Source organism: Oryx dammah, unplaced genomic scaffold (genome assembly GCF_014754425.2).
Source record: "Oryx dammah isolate SB20612 unplaced genomic scaffold, SCBI_Odam_1.1 HiC_scaffold_29, whole genome shotgun sequence".
Classification (NCBI taxonomy): domain Eukaryota; kingdom Metazoa; phylum Chordata; class Mammalia; order Artiodactyla; family Bovidae; genus Oryx; species Oryx dammah.
The window spans coordinates 106,421,794-106,438,631 of NW_024070213.1; the positions used below are offsets into that span (position 1 = coordinate 106,421,794).

A 16,838-nucleotide genomic window follows, 5' to 3' on the forward strand; every position below is an offset into this window, starting at 1 on the left:
TTATTGAATGAACAAACAGATAATAGTTATCAAACAAGTCTAACATTCAGATATCTTGCCATGAACATATTTGCCACTCAGTTTTAAAAAAGTCTAAGGAAAAATAAATATAATAAGATTCTCAATATTATTAAAAAAACACACAAACATTTATATTCCAAAATATAGATTGGCACTTCATCTTAATCTAGCACTATTTCGACTAAGCTGTGAGAATTAAAGAAGATAACGTGATATCTTGAATCAGTCAAAAATAATTTCTAACACCCAAGGCTGAAAGAATTCCAGTGTGAAAGTGCTATTTTCCTCATACGAAACTGTGCTTATTATACTACATCTATCGTCTAACTAAACACATTTTCTTAGTATGCTAATGCTTTATGCAAACCTTCTCTTGATTTTGTCATATAATTCACAAAGATTCAAATAAGTGAAACAGACCTTAATGTAACTTTGAATGAATTTTTTAACAAGAACAGATTTTATATTCAAAGTAGATAGTCATTTTAGGCAATGGCACCCCACCCCAGTACTCTTCCTGGAAAATCCCATGGACAGAGGAGCTTGGTGGGCTGCAGTTCATGGGGTCGCCAAGAGTCAGACACGACTGAGCAACTTCACTTTCACTTTTCACTTTCATGCATTGGAGAAGGAAATGGCAACCCATTCCAGTGTTCTTGCCTGGAGAATCCCAGGGACTGGGGAGCCTGGTGGGCTGCCATCTACAGAATCGCACAGAGTCGGACACGACTGAAGCGACTTAGCAGCAGCAGCAGCAGCAGCAGCAGCAGTCATTTTAATATTAACCTGTATTTATATAAAATGGAACCAGTTCTTTCCTCATTTGATCTAAATTTCCTCCATGCATTTCTCTCTTTATCTCAAGCATAACATGAAAAGATAAAGGATACACACACACACACACACATATACACACACTGAAATAAAAGGCTGAAATCACTAAATCTTGAATAGTGCAAGATGAAATATGTTTTCCAGTAGAACAAATGGGGGCTCTTGAATACAGGTGCTACTATTTTTAAGCAAGTTTCTTAGCCTTTCCGAGTCTCAGTTTATTTATCTATAAAATGGGATAATAATACCTAGTCCTCTAGGCTGAAAAGATAAGGAAAGAGAAATCCACCTAGCCCCAAGCCTGGCACACAGAAAGTGTTCAGTAAGTATTTCTGAATTAATGAATTTCATTGAAAATAAAGATGCCACAGAAGTATATTGCTACATATAATTTAATGAAAAAGTGCATTAACTGTGTAACCAAATAGCTAAGATAAAAGCATAATCACAGGTATCTTTGATAATTCCCTAATTAACACATAATCAGCAAAGCATATTCAGTATACTTGAAAAGATCAAGTATGCTGACTTTGATGAAACAGGAGTGATCCAGACAGTTATTCAAGCCACCTAAGTGTGGTTTCCCTGGTGGCTCAGATGGTAAAGAATCCCCCTGCAATGCAGGAGACCTGGATGTGATCCCTGGGTTGGGAAAATCCCCTGGAGGAGGGCATGGCAACTCACTCCAGCAGTCCTGCCTAGAGAATCCCCAAGGACAGAGGAGCCTGACCAGCTACAGTCCATGGGGTTGCAAACAGTCAGACATGACTGAGTGACTAAGCACAGCACAGCACACAACACAAGAATGGTCATTATCTACCAAAGCAATAAAAAAGATTAAGGACATTTTTAAAATGTTTCTACATATCTCAAATCAGTTCAGTTCAGTTCAGTTGCTCAGTCATGTCCAACTCTTTGCAACCCCACGGACTGCAGCACACCAGGCTAATCTGTCCATCACCAACTCCTGGAGCTTACTCACACCCATGTCCATTGAGTCGGTGATGCCATCAAAACATTTCATCCTCTGTCGTCGTCCCCTTCTCCTCCTGCCTTCAATCTTTCCCAGCATCAAGGTCTTTTCAGTGAGTCAGTTCTTCGCATCAGGTGGCCAAAGTATTGGAGTTTCAGCTTCAGCATTAGTCCTTCCAATGAATATTCAGGACTGATTTCCTTTAGGATTGACTGGTTGGATCTCCTTGCAGTCAAAGGGACTATCAAGAGTCTCCTCCAACACCACAGTTCAAAAGCATCAATTCTTCCATGCTCAGCTTTCTTTATAATCCAGCTCTCACATCCATACATGACTACTGGAAAAACCACAGCTTTGACTAGATGGACCTTTGTTGGCAAAGTAATGTCTCTGCTTTTTCATGTGCTGTCTAGGTTGGTCATAGCTTTTCTTCCACGACTGAGTGACTTTCACTTTACATTTATACATATGTCAAATAGAAATTCACAAATATTATTGGAGAGACAGTAGCTACTCATCCTTCATAACAGATAATAAATTATTTACTATTCATTTTCTACACCTGTGCAGACATAAGCTAAAAGCATTGAATTTGCCACTACTAGAAACAATAATTAAAATGTCCAACTCTTTGCAAAGATATATGGTGATTTGTTCTTCCTCTTACTTTCTCTTTTAATCCTTAAAAGAACTCTCCAGAGTCAACACAGAGGGAGAATGGTAGAGTAAATTTTCAATTAGGGAGCTCAAAGCCTAAGTCCAGAAACTTTCTATTAAATATTTGGTGCTGAGAATACATCAGGAAACCAAAAGACAAAAAGCCAACTTTCTTGGACTTCACAGTCTGGGATTTGCGTTGAAATGGCTTTTAGAATTATGAATCAAGCCACTCAAATACATATTCATGATACCATATGTTTTTAAGAACTACTCAAGTGGCCAAAGGATCTGTATATTCTTTTTACCCTAAATGATTGAATGAGGTTTGATATTTTGTGCAAAGCCCTGGCACATACTCTGTTGCTATTGTCTGCGATTCAACTTCTTTCTATTGTTTGATTTAGGGGATGTGAATAATGATAATCAGCCAGAATTGTTGCTTCTTCTCTCTCTCCCAGTATATCCTTTCCATCGTGCTTAGAGTACTTACTGCTCTCATTTTTGTCCAGAGCTTACTCATATTCTCACAGCCTGCTCATTAGTTGTCTCCCAACTTGTACTGAGCACTGTCTAGAAAAGGGCCATGGCTTATTCATCTTTGTTTGGCTAGCACCTAGCAGAGTGCTTGCCATACAGTTCAGGTGGAATGTGTGTCTGTTGTATGCATATATTTGTATATATTTTACTGTTTTCAAAGCACATACATGTGCATGATCTCATTAGACCCTCACAAAACTCAGTAAGCCTGCAGGCAAGAATTAATTTCCTCATTTTACAGAATCTCAATAAGCTTGAAGATTAAAAGTGTCCTTGTTTGACAGATGAAGAAACTGGGGATCAGTGAGAGATTATGTGGTTTCTGGAGAGCATACAACTAAGACTTGAATTTCAAGATCAGGGTTCTTCCTAGACACTAAATGAAAATATAAGTACGCTATTATAAGCAAGAACTATTATTTTAGGTATGTCTTTAAGGTCTGTTAGGGTTTGACCAATCATCTTTGACTTTCTCAAATCACTTGTGAAATCTTGTTTGTTCAAACATAAACCATGAGATGGGAAAGGTCTTCAGAAACCATCCATATTGTAACCAGAAGACAATGATGTAGATTATGTACAAATATTTTGCTGTAAAACAGTGTCTGTCTTCAGGAGTATACTGCTAGCCAAAACAATTCTGCTCTGTCATGAAGACAGGGAAGGAGGCAGCTTTGTCATTTCCAATCCTGAACTCATAGTCATCACCATTCTGCTTACATAAGATATCTATATCTTAGTTTCTTGATCAAAATGAGAGTCCCTACGTGGCAAGACTGTGAAAGCAATCTGTTAGGGTGAAGGGGTCACAACTAATATTTGAAAGTTCTAGTCACTGAATCTTGATTGAGTGACTCTAAAGTCACCCTTTTAAAAACATCCTCTCCCACTAGACCGCTGGCTACTGGAAGGCAGGGACTGTACTGAATCCCCCAAGTCAGGCGATGGCCTAGTTCAACTCCTGTCAAATATGTTAATTAACCAGCAAGGGGCAACTCTGAGTAACCACTGGCTATAGTACAACCTGGAAAAGTGCTGGGTACGTGTCTTTCAAACTTTGTGATGGAAACTTCTCTTTGTGATTTTTAACTTAAAACCATTTTAAAGAAGTTGTAAAATAAGTTATTTTTTAGGCAATGTACTCAGGTCCTTAATGGAGAGCTAGTGGCGATGAAACCCTGGCTTTAAGTCAGTTATCTTGTGTGCTGTTACGAGTCAACATTCCAAAATAAAGGTTAACGGAAATTAACAGCAACCACAATTAAAACCCAGCATTCCTGAACTAGATGCATTTTCTCTCGGGGGGGGGGGGGCGGGGAATGGGATTACATCCCCTCGATTACAACTAGAGGATTGATAAACTCTCTTAATCAGGGGGGGAAAAAAAAAAAAAAACATCTCTCTGCCTCCCTCCCCTCTATCCCCTTTCATTCTTCTTTCCCCCAAACGCACGTACGCTGTGACCGTTTTATTCGAGTGGAAAGTTGAAAGAAAGCAACACACTACCCACACCCATCCGGCGCTCCTCGGGTGGAACAGCAAAGTTCCTTCCCAGAGCCAGCGAGGCATTCGCTCTCCGATACCTGCTCAGCTTCACGCCGCAGCTGAAGGTCTGCCCGCCGCGGAACAGTTGCGTCTCCATCTGGCTGCCAACCCACCCAGGCTCTCTTCTCCTCCTCCACCACCGCCACCTTCCCTCCTCCCCCTCCTTTCCGTCTTCCCTCGCCACCCCCGCCCCCAGTCTCCTCCTCTTTTTCTCACTCCAAGCGGTTGCTGATGCTGAAACCCAGCGTCACTTCGGCTCCCACGGCAGACATGGCGACACTAACAGTGGTCCAGCCGCTCACTCTGGACAGAGGTAAGGGAGCGGCTCACCCTCCAGGCCGCTGCGTCCCCCGCCAGCCCTCCGCCTCTGGCGCCGCCAACTCCCACCCGGACCGCCAGGCAGCGCTCGGGCAGGGGGAGCAGAGCAGCGAGGACGAGCGGAGAGGGCTTTCGCGCCGAGAGCAGGACACTTTCTTCCCCTTTCTCCGCGCGCCACGTCCCCGCTGCCCCTTCGCGCTACCATCGCCCGGCCCAGGGGTGCCTCTGCGGGGCTCTCGCAGCCCACGCCGATCCCCGCCTCGGTGCCTCGCCTCCCGGCCGCCGGCTTTGTTGGAGCGGAGGCGCGGGGACCGCTAGGCGCTCGCCCGGGGCTCGGGGTTGGAGAGGGGCAGGGAGGAAAGCTCGCATTGCCGGGCTAGGGCGCCTGCAGCCGGTGCCCCGGGAAGCCTGCAGAGGGAGCCGCCTGGCAGCCTGCGCGGCTGGGGGCCCAGGACGAAGGAAGTTTGTCCCGGCGCCGGGGGGCGAGGGTCGGTCCGGCTGCCGACACCCCGGCAGCCTCCCGAGAGCGGGCCAGGCGTACCCCTGGGCGGCCGGTGCCGGGGCGTACGGCGGCTGGGCTGCGGCGGCTGGGAGCTGCCGTCCGTAGAAAGGGCGAAGCGAAGCGTGGCAGCGGGGCCGGGCCGGGGGCGCAGCGTCGCGGCAGCCGCGCCCCGCTCTCCCGGCTCCGCGCTCGGAAGGCGGCGGGGGTCGCGTCTGCCCTCGCCGGGGGCGGCTCTCCGGCCGTGGCAACTCACAGTTTCTCCTGCCCCAGCCAGCCTTGTTCTCTCCCAGCCCGGTGCCACGGCGATACCCGGGCTGCGGAAGGCGCTGGGACGTAGCGCAGGCTGGGTTGCAATTCAACTTCTGACCTGCGACCCTGTGCCTCCTGCTTTCTGACTTGACTGGGAAAGCAGCGTTTGCTTCCTTTCTAGGACCTCCCCAAGCCCAAGGATGGAATCCTTCGCTGCGATTGCGGCCTCTCCCGCACACGGGTGCGGGGTTATACCTGTCCTTGCCTGTTCGACTTTTCTTTCTGGCTTTCCGACGTCCAGTTGTGAATGCTCCGCAGTCCCACGACTCTGCTGCGGAGGACACCTGCTCGTCCTGGTCCGCAGCGTCCGGATTTAGGACCCTGTGCGGCCATTTGGAAATGGAGTGCTTAGATGAAAATGATTCAGTCCGATGTGCCTCTAAAAATATTCTTTCTGAGGATTAAACCGGACTGTGGGGCAAGGCAAAAGAGCATCGTGCTGCGAGTACAGTGAAAAAGCCAGTGCAAAGTTAGGGAGGTTTTTTAATTTGGAGAGATTGTGGGGTGACTAACGCAATCTGTTGGCGCCAGAAGAAATGTTATGTGGTGCCCATAGCAACCTGACTCAGGGTATGAGTTGAAAGACAAAAAATAATTGATTTTATGTTGGGAAATGCTGGTTTGCCAGCTAGTAAATTAATAATATAGTTAAGGAGTTCAGAAATCCATTGCATAATTTCTCCCCAGTATCATCATCTCCACTAAGCAGGATAAATCCATTGCCTCTAAGAACCTAACAGATGGCAAGCTATTAGAAATTATGGACTCCCAAGTATTTCTGTTTTAATGTAATGAGATCTTATATTGTCCCATTCCTATATCACCGTCTTTAAACATCCCAAGCAAAACGACTACATTAGGAAAGAAAGAAAAAAAAAAAAAAAAAAGCAAGCAAACTCCAAGAAAATTGCATACCTGAGCAATTTTATATACTACTACTACTAAAAACATTTCACTTTGAAGGGCTTACCTGAAATGCCTGATCAATTGTGGAGAGGAAGTGCAATCAGATGAAGATCTGTTCTTAAAGTTTGTTCTTGTTCACAGCCAGACTTGTCCCTGTCCTTCCCAGTTGTGATTTCAGTAGCTCAAGAGGCAAGTTGGGTGAGACTGAATGTATCTGAATAAATTCACCAGCAGCTTACTTTGAGGTCTTGTAATTTATGGATGGTGGGTTATTGACATCATTACTGTGTATGAAGTCAATACGTATGCATAATTTCCCCTCTAAGTTGTTAAAATATGATTAATTTGTTAACTATATCATAAAATTGATGAAATAAACTGATGAGAAATTTCCTACAAAAGGTAAAATAAATCTCTGAAAAGATAGTACTTATCTGGTTCCTGGGCGTAACTCTGATACTTACTTTGGAGGAGTTGGTCAGCCTCTTTGGGGAGCAGTTTTCCTTTTTGGCACACAAGGAGTTTGGAGTGAACGATTCAGACGATGTGCAAATCTAAGAGCCTAGAATTTGGTGAATTAAAATTGGGACTCAGTTTCTGGTCGCCTGCTGGAGGATTTCACAGATGACTTCCTTGCCCACCTCTTCCGGGTGTTCTTTGACGTGCTCTGAGGTCACCCACTACTTTGGCCTCATCGAAACATTTCTCAAACTGTTGCATCTATCTCCTTTCAAACGGAACTCCCTGAGGGAAGGGACCATTTCTAAATTCATCTCTGTATTCTCAAAGCCTTCCATAGTCCCTGATCACAGTAGGAAAAAAAAAAAATGTACGTGAACTAAAGGATTGCAACAACTTAAGGACTGTTAAAATACAGGGGTTTCATAGTGAACAGAAAAGTACAGCTCATAGATTCACAACATTTTAACCCTGGGAAGAAAGGCAGGGAACACAGGCCAATGATTCTTAAGCTTTCTTTCCTCCTATGCTCTTGACAGATTTCCATCAGCAACCATAGCTCACCGAGCTGTGATTATTGAGCAAGGAGGGTCATGAAAGGTGGGCGAAGGAGAGAAAGAGAAGATGCCTTATAAAGCCCCCTTCCCAGGCATCTTATCAAGCAAACCTGAATACATAATCCATGCGTATTCTGCAGGTTCTTTACTAGCATCTTCATTTTTCAAGTGAAAAACAGGAAAAGGAGCAATAATAGATGTTTTCAAGGTTACTCTGCTAGTCAGTGGGAGATTTTATGCTAAAATCTAACTTTTCTTGTTTGATGCCCTTTGGTATTATCCACGGATTCATCTGGAATCTTTAGGGCAGCAATTTTAAGCAATCAGATCACAGCTAGAGCTTGAAATTAAGATGGAATACCCCCAGAATTCCAAAGATATCATCTGAAAGTAAAGCTCAGTAGTCTGCACTAGCTTCCTGGGTCTTGTCCAGGAAGCAAGCCTTTGCCGGAACCTGGTTGGCCCCTGAAAGGGCAGACAGGGTGGCTTCACATTTTCACTGCTCTGTGTATATCCTAAACTCTTTTCCTTCTGCAGCTAAGACCTCAGATTAACTCTGTGGGGGCCTCTTGGTGGCTTTGGTCATAGTAAGTTCCTGTTCCCCCTTGTCCCTGTCCTTAGGATTACTTATTGAGTGCTAACAGCAAATCAGACCCTACTGTGGGATTGCTGCATATTGGTGAGCTAAACAGACTACCGCATGGTCTTCATGGTCGTTAGAATCTAAGGAGGGAAAGAGATTTAACACACACACACATGCTCATGTAAATCATTCATTCATTGAATAAATATTCATTTATCACCTTCCGTATACAAGATGTTACAGGAATGCCAGAGACAAAGTTTCTGCTTTTATGGTCCTTAAGAATCTAGTCACGGAAACATAAGTAAGAAATTCATTCATTCCACAACTAAGTACTGAGTGTCAGCCTTTTGGAAAGCACTGTTTTAAGTAATGTGGTGGTCCTAATGAACAAAGTAGATAAAGGCTACTAGAGTTGACTTACCAATGAGAGCCACACACTGAAGACATAGGAATATGAGTGCTAGTGAGAAAAACTAAGACTGGATCAAAGAGAGGGATGTGGTACTACTTGAAACTTGATAGTCAAGAATTGGTGCCATGGGAGGAGAGACCTGAGGAAAGTAAAGAAGCAAAATTGACAGATATCTGGAGGAATGTGCTCGAGAGAAGGACCTCATGCATGCGTCCTGGGAGCATCAAGAAAGTCAGTATGAAAATGTGAGCACAGGGAAGAGTGGCAAAAAGCCCAAAGAAAACCCAGCAAAGGGTTTGTGAACTGGCCAGGGGCCAGATGATGTAATTTATAATTAGGATTTTAGGTTAGCTGAAAATATGAGATGCTCAGAAAACAATGAACATGACACAAAGATAGAGAATAATGAGGAAGGACCTAGTTAGATGGCTCACTGAGAAAGTAAAATCTAATCTGAGTTCTGATGTGTTAATAAGACCCTTAGGAAAAACATTATGAATAGAGCGAAGAATACATGAAAGAGCAATTCCACATCTGCAACTTGACCACCCTCCTATGAGTACATTCATAACCAAGCAAATGACTGGGAAGAAAAACCACCAAGAAATAACAACACTAAGTATGTATTTGGAGTAGGCATTTGGTTATAAGTATACCAAGAAAATCTATAGAGCCACTGGTTGCTTCTTATTGCTAGACTAATGCTATGCTATGCTAAGTCACTTCAGTCGTGTCCGACTCTGTGCGACCCCATAGACAGCAGCCCACCAGGCTCCCCCATCCCTGGGATTCTCCAGGCAAGAACACTGGAGTGGGCTGCCATTTCCTTCTCCAATGCATGAAAGTGGAAAGTGAAAAGTGAAGTTACTCAGTCATGTCCGACTGTTCACGACCCCGTGGACTGCAGCCCACCAGGCTCCTCCGTCCAGGGGATTCTCCAGGCAAGAGTACTGGAGTGGGGTGCCATTGCCTTCTCCGAAGCACTGTATATTATAATTAGATTTTCAAAGATATCCTGAACATTATAGTGTGCATGTCACTATGTGTAGATTTACATGTGGAACCCAAGTGGTGATGAGATATATTCATTTTCAGTCTAATATTTTATATTAGACTGTGATGTAGAAAGTAGTAGCTGTAATTTACCCTTGTGGCAGAGAAGATGCTGCTAATGAGATTAGTGTGAACAGTCTCTTCCAGAATATGAAATGTCCAGTGCAATTCCTACACCTTTGCCCAGATCTTAATCTCTACATCAGGAATGACCTTCAGCTAAAGTCAAGGGAATAAAGCTGTGTCCAATCCATGTACTTAATACCATCATAGCAAAGAACATAGGAATACTTCACTGTCTTAAAAATTGCATGGATTCAGGCACTTTTCTTAAGTCCAGTAGCTCTAACTCTCCTTCACTTTCCATCTCAAGGTCAGAAAAGATAATATAATGGAACTCTTCAAAATTTTACTTCAGCTTATCTTTTTACCCTTATTTTTAAGCAGAATTTTTTTTTAAATCATGACTTATAAGGAAGTCTTTACATGACTTATAAAGAAGACTCACAAAATCAACTCTTGGAGAAAAAATGGATAATTAAAATAATTTCCAAAAGTAATTGAAGTTGTGTAATATTCAATACTTGAGACCTTACTTATAACATGATCAATAGTTTACAGTCTGCATTTAGGCACCCGTATAAAATAAAATCCTGGTGTCACAGCTACCAAACTTTTCTGTGAGTTAAATTCAACTTGGATACCTTGCAAAAATGTAAATGTAAATCTTGATTTCTTGAATTTTAAAATAAGTTGTAATCTAAAACATTGATTAACCAAATTTTGATGTGTTTTTTCTTTAAGAAAGTAAAACTTTTGCCCTTTAAAAATTCTAATAGAAAACCAAGAGCTTTTATTTTGTGGGTTTCAACCTTATGCAAAAGAAATGAGTGCAAAAGTTGACTGCAAATGAAAATCCCATGAGTGCCACACTTTTCATAAAATTTGTGATACATTAAACTTTTTCTCTCTTCCCTTTTCCCTTTCCAAGGCAAGCAGAGTTTATTACTTTATGTATTTCCCAATTCAAGCCTTGGGCAACCTATAGCTTTTCTAATCAGCTGTATACACCAGTTTATATAAAACTTGTATTTGCCTGAAAATTCCTTTTGTTCACAGTCCAGTGGACTTTCCTCTTCTCTGTCTCTCTTTGTTTTTATTTATTTAGTATGAGGAGAGATTAAGGAAGAAGGAAAGTAAAAATTAAACCAGTCTTTATGTTGTTTTAAGGTTGTATGCCCTGATAGTTGTGGTGGGGAGGACAGAAAGAGAGTTTAACTGTATTTTCTGACTCTTGTCCTAAAATATTTTTACAGGTATATTTTTACAGCCAGGTATATTTTAGTCTACAAACATTAAGTATTTGCATTCTTTCTCATGTTTTCCATAAGCTTCACTAATCACTTAAAAAATATACTTGTATTGAATTTTCTTTGGAAATCAATATTCGAGTTTCTTTTCGCACTATGCTGCTGCTACTGCTAAGTCACTTCAGTCGTGTCCGACTCTGTGCAACCCCATAGAGGGCAGCCCGCCAGGCTCCAACGTCCCTGGGATTCTCCAGACAAGAACAATGGAGTGGGTTGCCATTTTTGCACTATACTTAGAGAATATTTTCCAGGAATCAGAATTGTGTCATATTCCTCTTTTCTCTTTGTCTGATATGAAAAGTTGGAAAGAGAAGGAACCAAAATTTCTAAAAAGTCTTGATTATTGAAAAAGGTATTTTCCATTTAATGAGAGTTTTACACACCACTTTAAAATTGAAATTGAAAAATTAAGGATTGAGCTTCCAGAAAAAGAAACAGAAATGTGGTGAATACCTTCTAGTTTCCTATGTCAGCCATCTAAGCTCTGAGCTGTATTTGGTGCCCTCTCGTCATTTATGAAAGTAATGCTTTTGCTTTTGGAGTACTTTTTCAGAATTGCTAGGTAGAGTTTAGCTATTTATTAGGGAATAGGAGAAGGCAATGGCACCCCACTCCAGTACTCTTGCCTGGAAAATCCCATGGACGGAGGAGCCTGGTGGGCTGCATTCCATGGGGTCGCTAAGAGTCAGACACAACTGAGCGACTTCACTTTCACGTTTCACTTTTATGCATTGGAGAAGGAAATGGCAACCCACTCCAGTGTTCTCGCCTGGAGAATCCCAGGGACGGGGGAGCCTGGTGGGCTACCATCTATGGGGTCACACAGAGTCGGACATGACTGAAGTGACTTAGCAGCAGCAACAGGGAGAGAATATTTGGAGAGCAGTATCAAATTGGAAGATATATACTGAGTTTTAGGGGTACTATTATAAGCTTTCTCTTGAAAGCTCTTTACTTAGTTCTGACACCTGTCTGTTAGGATGCAGTCTTCATTAGGTCAGAGACTATCCTGAATTTGTTTGCATAGAGCTCAATGCATCATCTGGTACATGGTTGGTGTACTCTTCATATTGATCGATTGAATAAATGGATGAATGAAATTGACTTAGTTGGACTAGCTATTTTAGAGTCATTCTTAATGCTAAAAAAAAAAGCCTTCCAACCTGTAATAATGTAAAAGTGGTAGCTACCATACTTAATCACTTTGGGTGTGTGTGTGTGTGTGTGTGTGTGTGTGTGTGTGTACACAATATGGGAGACCAGGGTTCCATCTCTGGGTTGGGAAGATCCCCTGGAGAAGGAAATGGCAATCCACTCCAGGACTATTGCCTGGAAAATCCCATGGACAGAGGAGCCTGGCAGGCTACAGCCCATGGGGTCACAAAGAGTCGGACACGACTGAGAGACTTCACTTCTATTCAATGTGCTAGCTGAATTTGAAGATTTGCCTATTAAAAGTAAATATGCCCAAAGACTACTTGAAAAAAGTTATGCTGAATTGAAACTTACACTGAAGTTATACTCAGATAGTATCTATCTTGGAAAACAAAGGCTTCTAAATTAAACTGGTGGTAAGTTCCTCTAGAAGCACAGTAGCTATTTCAAGTCCAACTGGTTCTGCTATTTTTGTTTACTTGCTTATTGTGGTGATAGTTAACGAAATTTCGGTATGATCTTTTTTTTTTTTTCTATCCAAGAATCATCTTTCACCAAAAGAAGGGAAGAGGATAGAATAATGGGAATTACAAATGGCAATAATATTTAAACTCAAGTTAGATGGACTTTAAATGAGTTAATATGTGCAAAATACTTGAAACAGGCCTGACACATGGGAACTATTTAACAATGATAGTTATTTTTTCTGAGTCCTCAAAGTCCAGAAAGGCATCCTTTGATATCCGCAGGGCATTGGTTCCAGGACTACCTGCAGATAACAAAATCCTTGGATGCTCTAGTCCCTTATATAAAAAGGTGTGGTACAGTTGATCATTTGTATCCCTAGGCCTTTATGTTCTGCATCCCAAGATTCAAGCAACTCATCTGTGATTCAACCCAGCTGAATCTGCAGACGCTGAACCCCCAAATATGGAGGGTCCATTGTACTCCTGCCATATTGCCAGGAGACAGGGCCAGATAAGGTTTGTTATCTTCAAGCATACAGTACCAAGAGGCAGTTGTTGTTCAGTTGCTGAGTCATTTCCTAATCTTTGTGACCCCATGGACTATAACATGCCAGGCTTCCCTGTCCGTGGATGGTTCTCCATGCTATCTCCTGGAGTTTGTGCAAACTCATGTCCATTGAGTCAGTGATGCCATCCAGCCATCCCATCCTCTGTCACCCCTTTCTCCTCATGCCCTCAGTCTTTCCAAGCATCAAGGTCTTATTTACAATGAGGTGGCTCTTCTCATCAGGTGGCCAAGGTATTGGAGTTGCAGCTTCAGCATCAGTCCTTCCAATGAATATTCAGGGTTGATTTCCTTTAGGATTGACAGGTTTGATCTCCTCACTGTCCAAGGGACTCTCAAGAGTCTTCTTCAGTGCCATAGTATTTCAAAAGCATCAATTCTTCAGCACTCAACCTTCTTTATGGTCCAACTCTCACATCTGTATATGACTATTGGAAAAACCATAGCTTTGACTATATGGACCTTTGTTGGAAAAGTGATGTCTCTATTTTCTAATATGCTGTCTAGATTGTCACAGCTTTTCTTCCAAGGAGCAAGCATCTTTTCTTTTCATGGCTGCCGTCACTGTCCACAGTGATTTTAAGAAAATAATCTGTCACTGTTTCCATTTTTTCCCTATTTGCCATGAAGCAATGGGACTGGATGCCATGACCTTCATTTTTTGAATGTTGAGTTTTAAGCCAGCTTTTTCACTTTCACATTCATCAAGAAGCTCTTTAGTTCCTCTTCCCTTTCTGCCATAAGGGTGGTATCATCTACATTTCTGAGCTTATTGATATTTCTCCTGGCAATCTTGATTCCAGCTTATGCTTCATCCAGCCCAGCATTTTGCATTTTGTACTCTGCATATAAGTTAAATAAGCAGGGTGACAATATACAGTCCTGACGTACTCCTTTTCCTATTTGGAACCAGTCTGTTGTTCCATGTCTGATTCTGACTCTCGCTTCTTGACCTGCATGCAGGTTTCTCAGGAGGCAGATAAGGTGGTCTGGTATTTCCATCTCTTTAAGACTTTTCCACAGTTTGTTGTGATCCACGCAGTTAAAGACTTTAGTGGTGGATGTTTTTCTGGAATTTTCTTGCTTTTTATATGATCCAACAGATGTTGCCAATTTGATCTCTGGTTCCTCTGCCTCATCTGAATCCAGCTTGTACATCTGGAAGTTCTCAGTTCACATATTGTTGAAGCCCAGCCTGAAGGATTCTGAGTATTACCTTGCTAGCATGGGAAATGAATACAATTGTATGGTGGTTTGTACATTTTTTGGCATTGCCCTTCTTTGGGATTGGAATGAAAACTGACCTTTTCCAGTCCTGCTGAGTTTTCCAAATTTGTTGGCATACTGAGTGCAACACTTTCACAGCATCATCTTTTAAGATTTGAAATAGCTCAGCTGGTATTCTAGCACCTCCACTATTTTTGTTCGTAGTGATGCTTCCTAAGGCCCACTTGACCTCATACTCCAGGATGTCTGACTCTAGGTGAGTGAACACACCATCGTGGTTGTCTGGGTCATTAAGACTTTTTTGCACAGTACTCCTGTGTAGTCTTGCCACCTCTTCTTAATCTCTTCTACTTCTGTTAGGTCCTTACCATTTCTTTCCTTTATTGTACCCATTTTTGCATGAAATGTTCCCTTAGTATCTCTAATTTTCTTGAAGAGACAACTAGTCTTTCCCATTCCATTGTTTTGCTTATTTCTTTGCATTATTCACTTAAGAGGCAGAGACCATGTTTATTTTGGTATTCTGTAGAAGCAAGAAGCACTTAGAGATGCCTGGAGGTCACAATAAAAAGTTTCCTGTACAGTTACTAATTTTTCAGCTACCTCTTTCCCCAAATCACTTCTTTCTTGATGCTTCTGTAACATTATTTTTTCATAACTGTACTACACAATATAGAAAAATTTGATTTACATTACTGTCACCCTAGCAGCATAAGTTATTCATATGCATCTTTGTGTATGCATTGCCTATCACAGTGCCTGAGAGATAAGTGCTCAAAGGTGTGCTGAATAAATTATTATTTTTTTCATTCAAATACCGCCTAGCTTCAGGGGATAAACCTAGGTAAGTTACCAAAGGATACAAGATGACAGAATTTTTATTCAAGAAAAAATTTCCTGCATTTATTCTGTTTAAAATTAGAACAGGTGCCTTCCGGGAATTCATGAACATCCTATTACTGGATTACTGGAAAAGTACAGGCAAAAGTTGAATGACAAATTGGAAAAGTTGTTATAGATGGACTTTTAAGATTCAGTAATTGTTAAGGACATGGACCAGAATTTATGTAGATGTGTGGGGGTTTTATTTTATTCTATTTATCTTCAGATATCAGAAGAGTACTAACATGGATGGACCGTGAGATCCTCATACTGAGTGACGTCAGTCAGATAGAGAAGGAGAAGAATCGTATGACAGCCCTTATATGCAGAAACTCAAAAGAAATGATTCAAATGCACTTAGCTACAAAACAAAAACAGATTCACAGACTCAGAGAACAAACTTATGGTTTCCAGGGGAGAAGAGTGGGATGAAGGGATAGTTAGGAAGTTTGGGATGGACAGGTATGCAGTGCTGTGTTTAAAATGGATAACCAACAAGGTCCTACTGTATAGCCCATGAAACTCTGCTCAGTAGTATGTGACAGCCTGGATGGGAGGGGACTTTGGAGGAGAATGAATATATGTACATGTATGGGCGAGTCCCTTTGCTGTTCACCTGAACCTATCAACACATTAGCTGTACTCCAATCAGCTATTTTTAAAAAGTTAAAAAATAAATAATTAAACAGTTGACTCTGCAATATATAACCAAGAGTGACTCTCTGACTCTTGTTTAGTGCTGTTTAATTGTGAAGCATCCCATGATGCTGAGAGAGGCATACAGGTGCCAGTCATGGGCGTGAGCGCTAGATCCAGACATCTGGGTCCAAATCCTACCTATACCTGCCCCTTCCTTTGGTCTGTAACCTTAGCCTGTTAAAATCTTCTCTCTTTCCTTTCCTTTTCATCTATAAAGTTGCAAATAATAGTAGTGTCTTCCTCCTAAATTTACTGTAAAAGTGAGAAAATGTATTTAAGTGCTTAGAACTCCTAAATTTACTGTAAAAGTGAGAAAATGTATTTAAGTGCTTAGAACACCGCCAAGTTCATACTATTAAATAAGCTGCTCAATACTGATTGATTATTCCCCACCCCCTTCTCCCCAGGGCATGGATTTTCCCCAGTGCAATAAATGTAAAGTGCACAAGCTTCAGATTTAGACACATATGGATTTGAATTGCAGTTCTGCCACTTACTATCTGTGGGAGTTTAGAATACTGTTTACTTTCTCCACATTCTATTTCTTTCATCCTTAATATAGCAATAGTGATGCCCACTTTGTATGATGATGCATTCCTTTGGTTCTTCCCTCGCTTAGCCATGCAAGACAGGAGGAGAATCTGGCATGTGCCAGTGAGTCCAAGGCTAGGGGCAGAGTGTACAGCCCAGGGAAGACAGACATTATCAGGTAATTTATGATAACATAGTTTGAGTATTTTAGCAACAACTCACACATGTTGAGTATTTACTTCACACCAGGCATTGTGCTTAGAGGTTTTC

General features: G+C 41.8%; 1 protein-coding gene across 1 annotated transcript in view; it reads left to right on the forward strand.

The window, feature by feature from the left end:
* Positions 1-4,505: 4,505 nt before the first annotated feature.
* LIN7A (lin-7 homolog A, crumbs cell polarity complex component) overlaps positions 4,506-16,838 on the forward strand; it is a 155,381-nt gene continuing 143,048 nt past the window's right edge. The window contains exon 1 of the mRNA XM_040234497.1: positions 4,506-4,883. Coding sequence (XP_040090431.1) covers positions 4,802-4,883 — 82 coding nt within the window. The 5' untranslated portion in view covers positions 4,506-4,801. The remainder of the gene's footprint in view (positions 4,884-16,838) is intronic.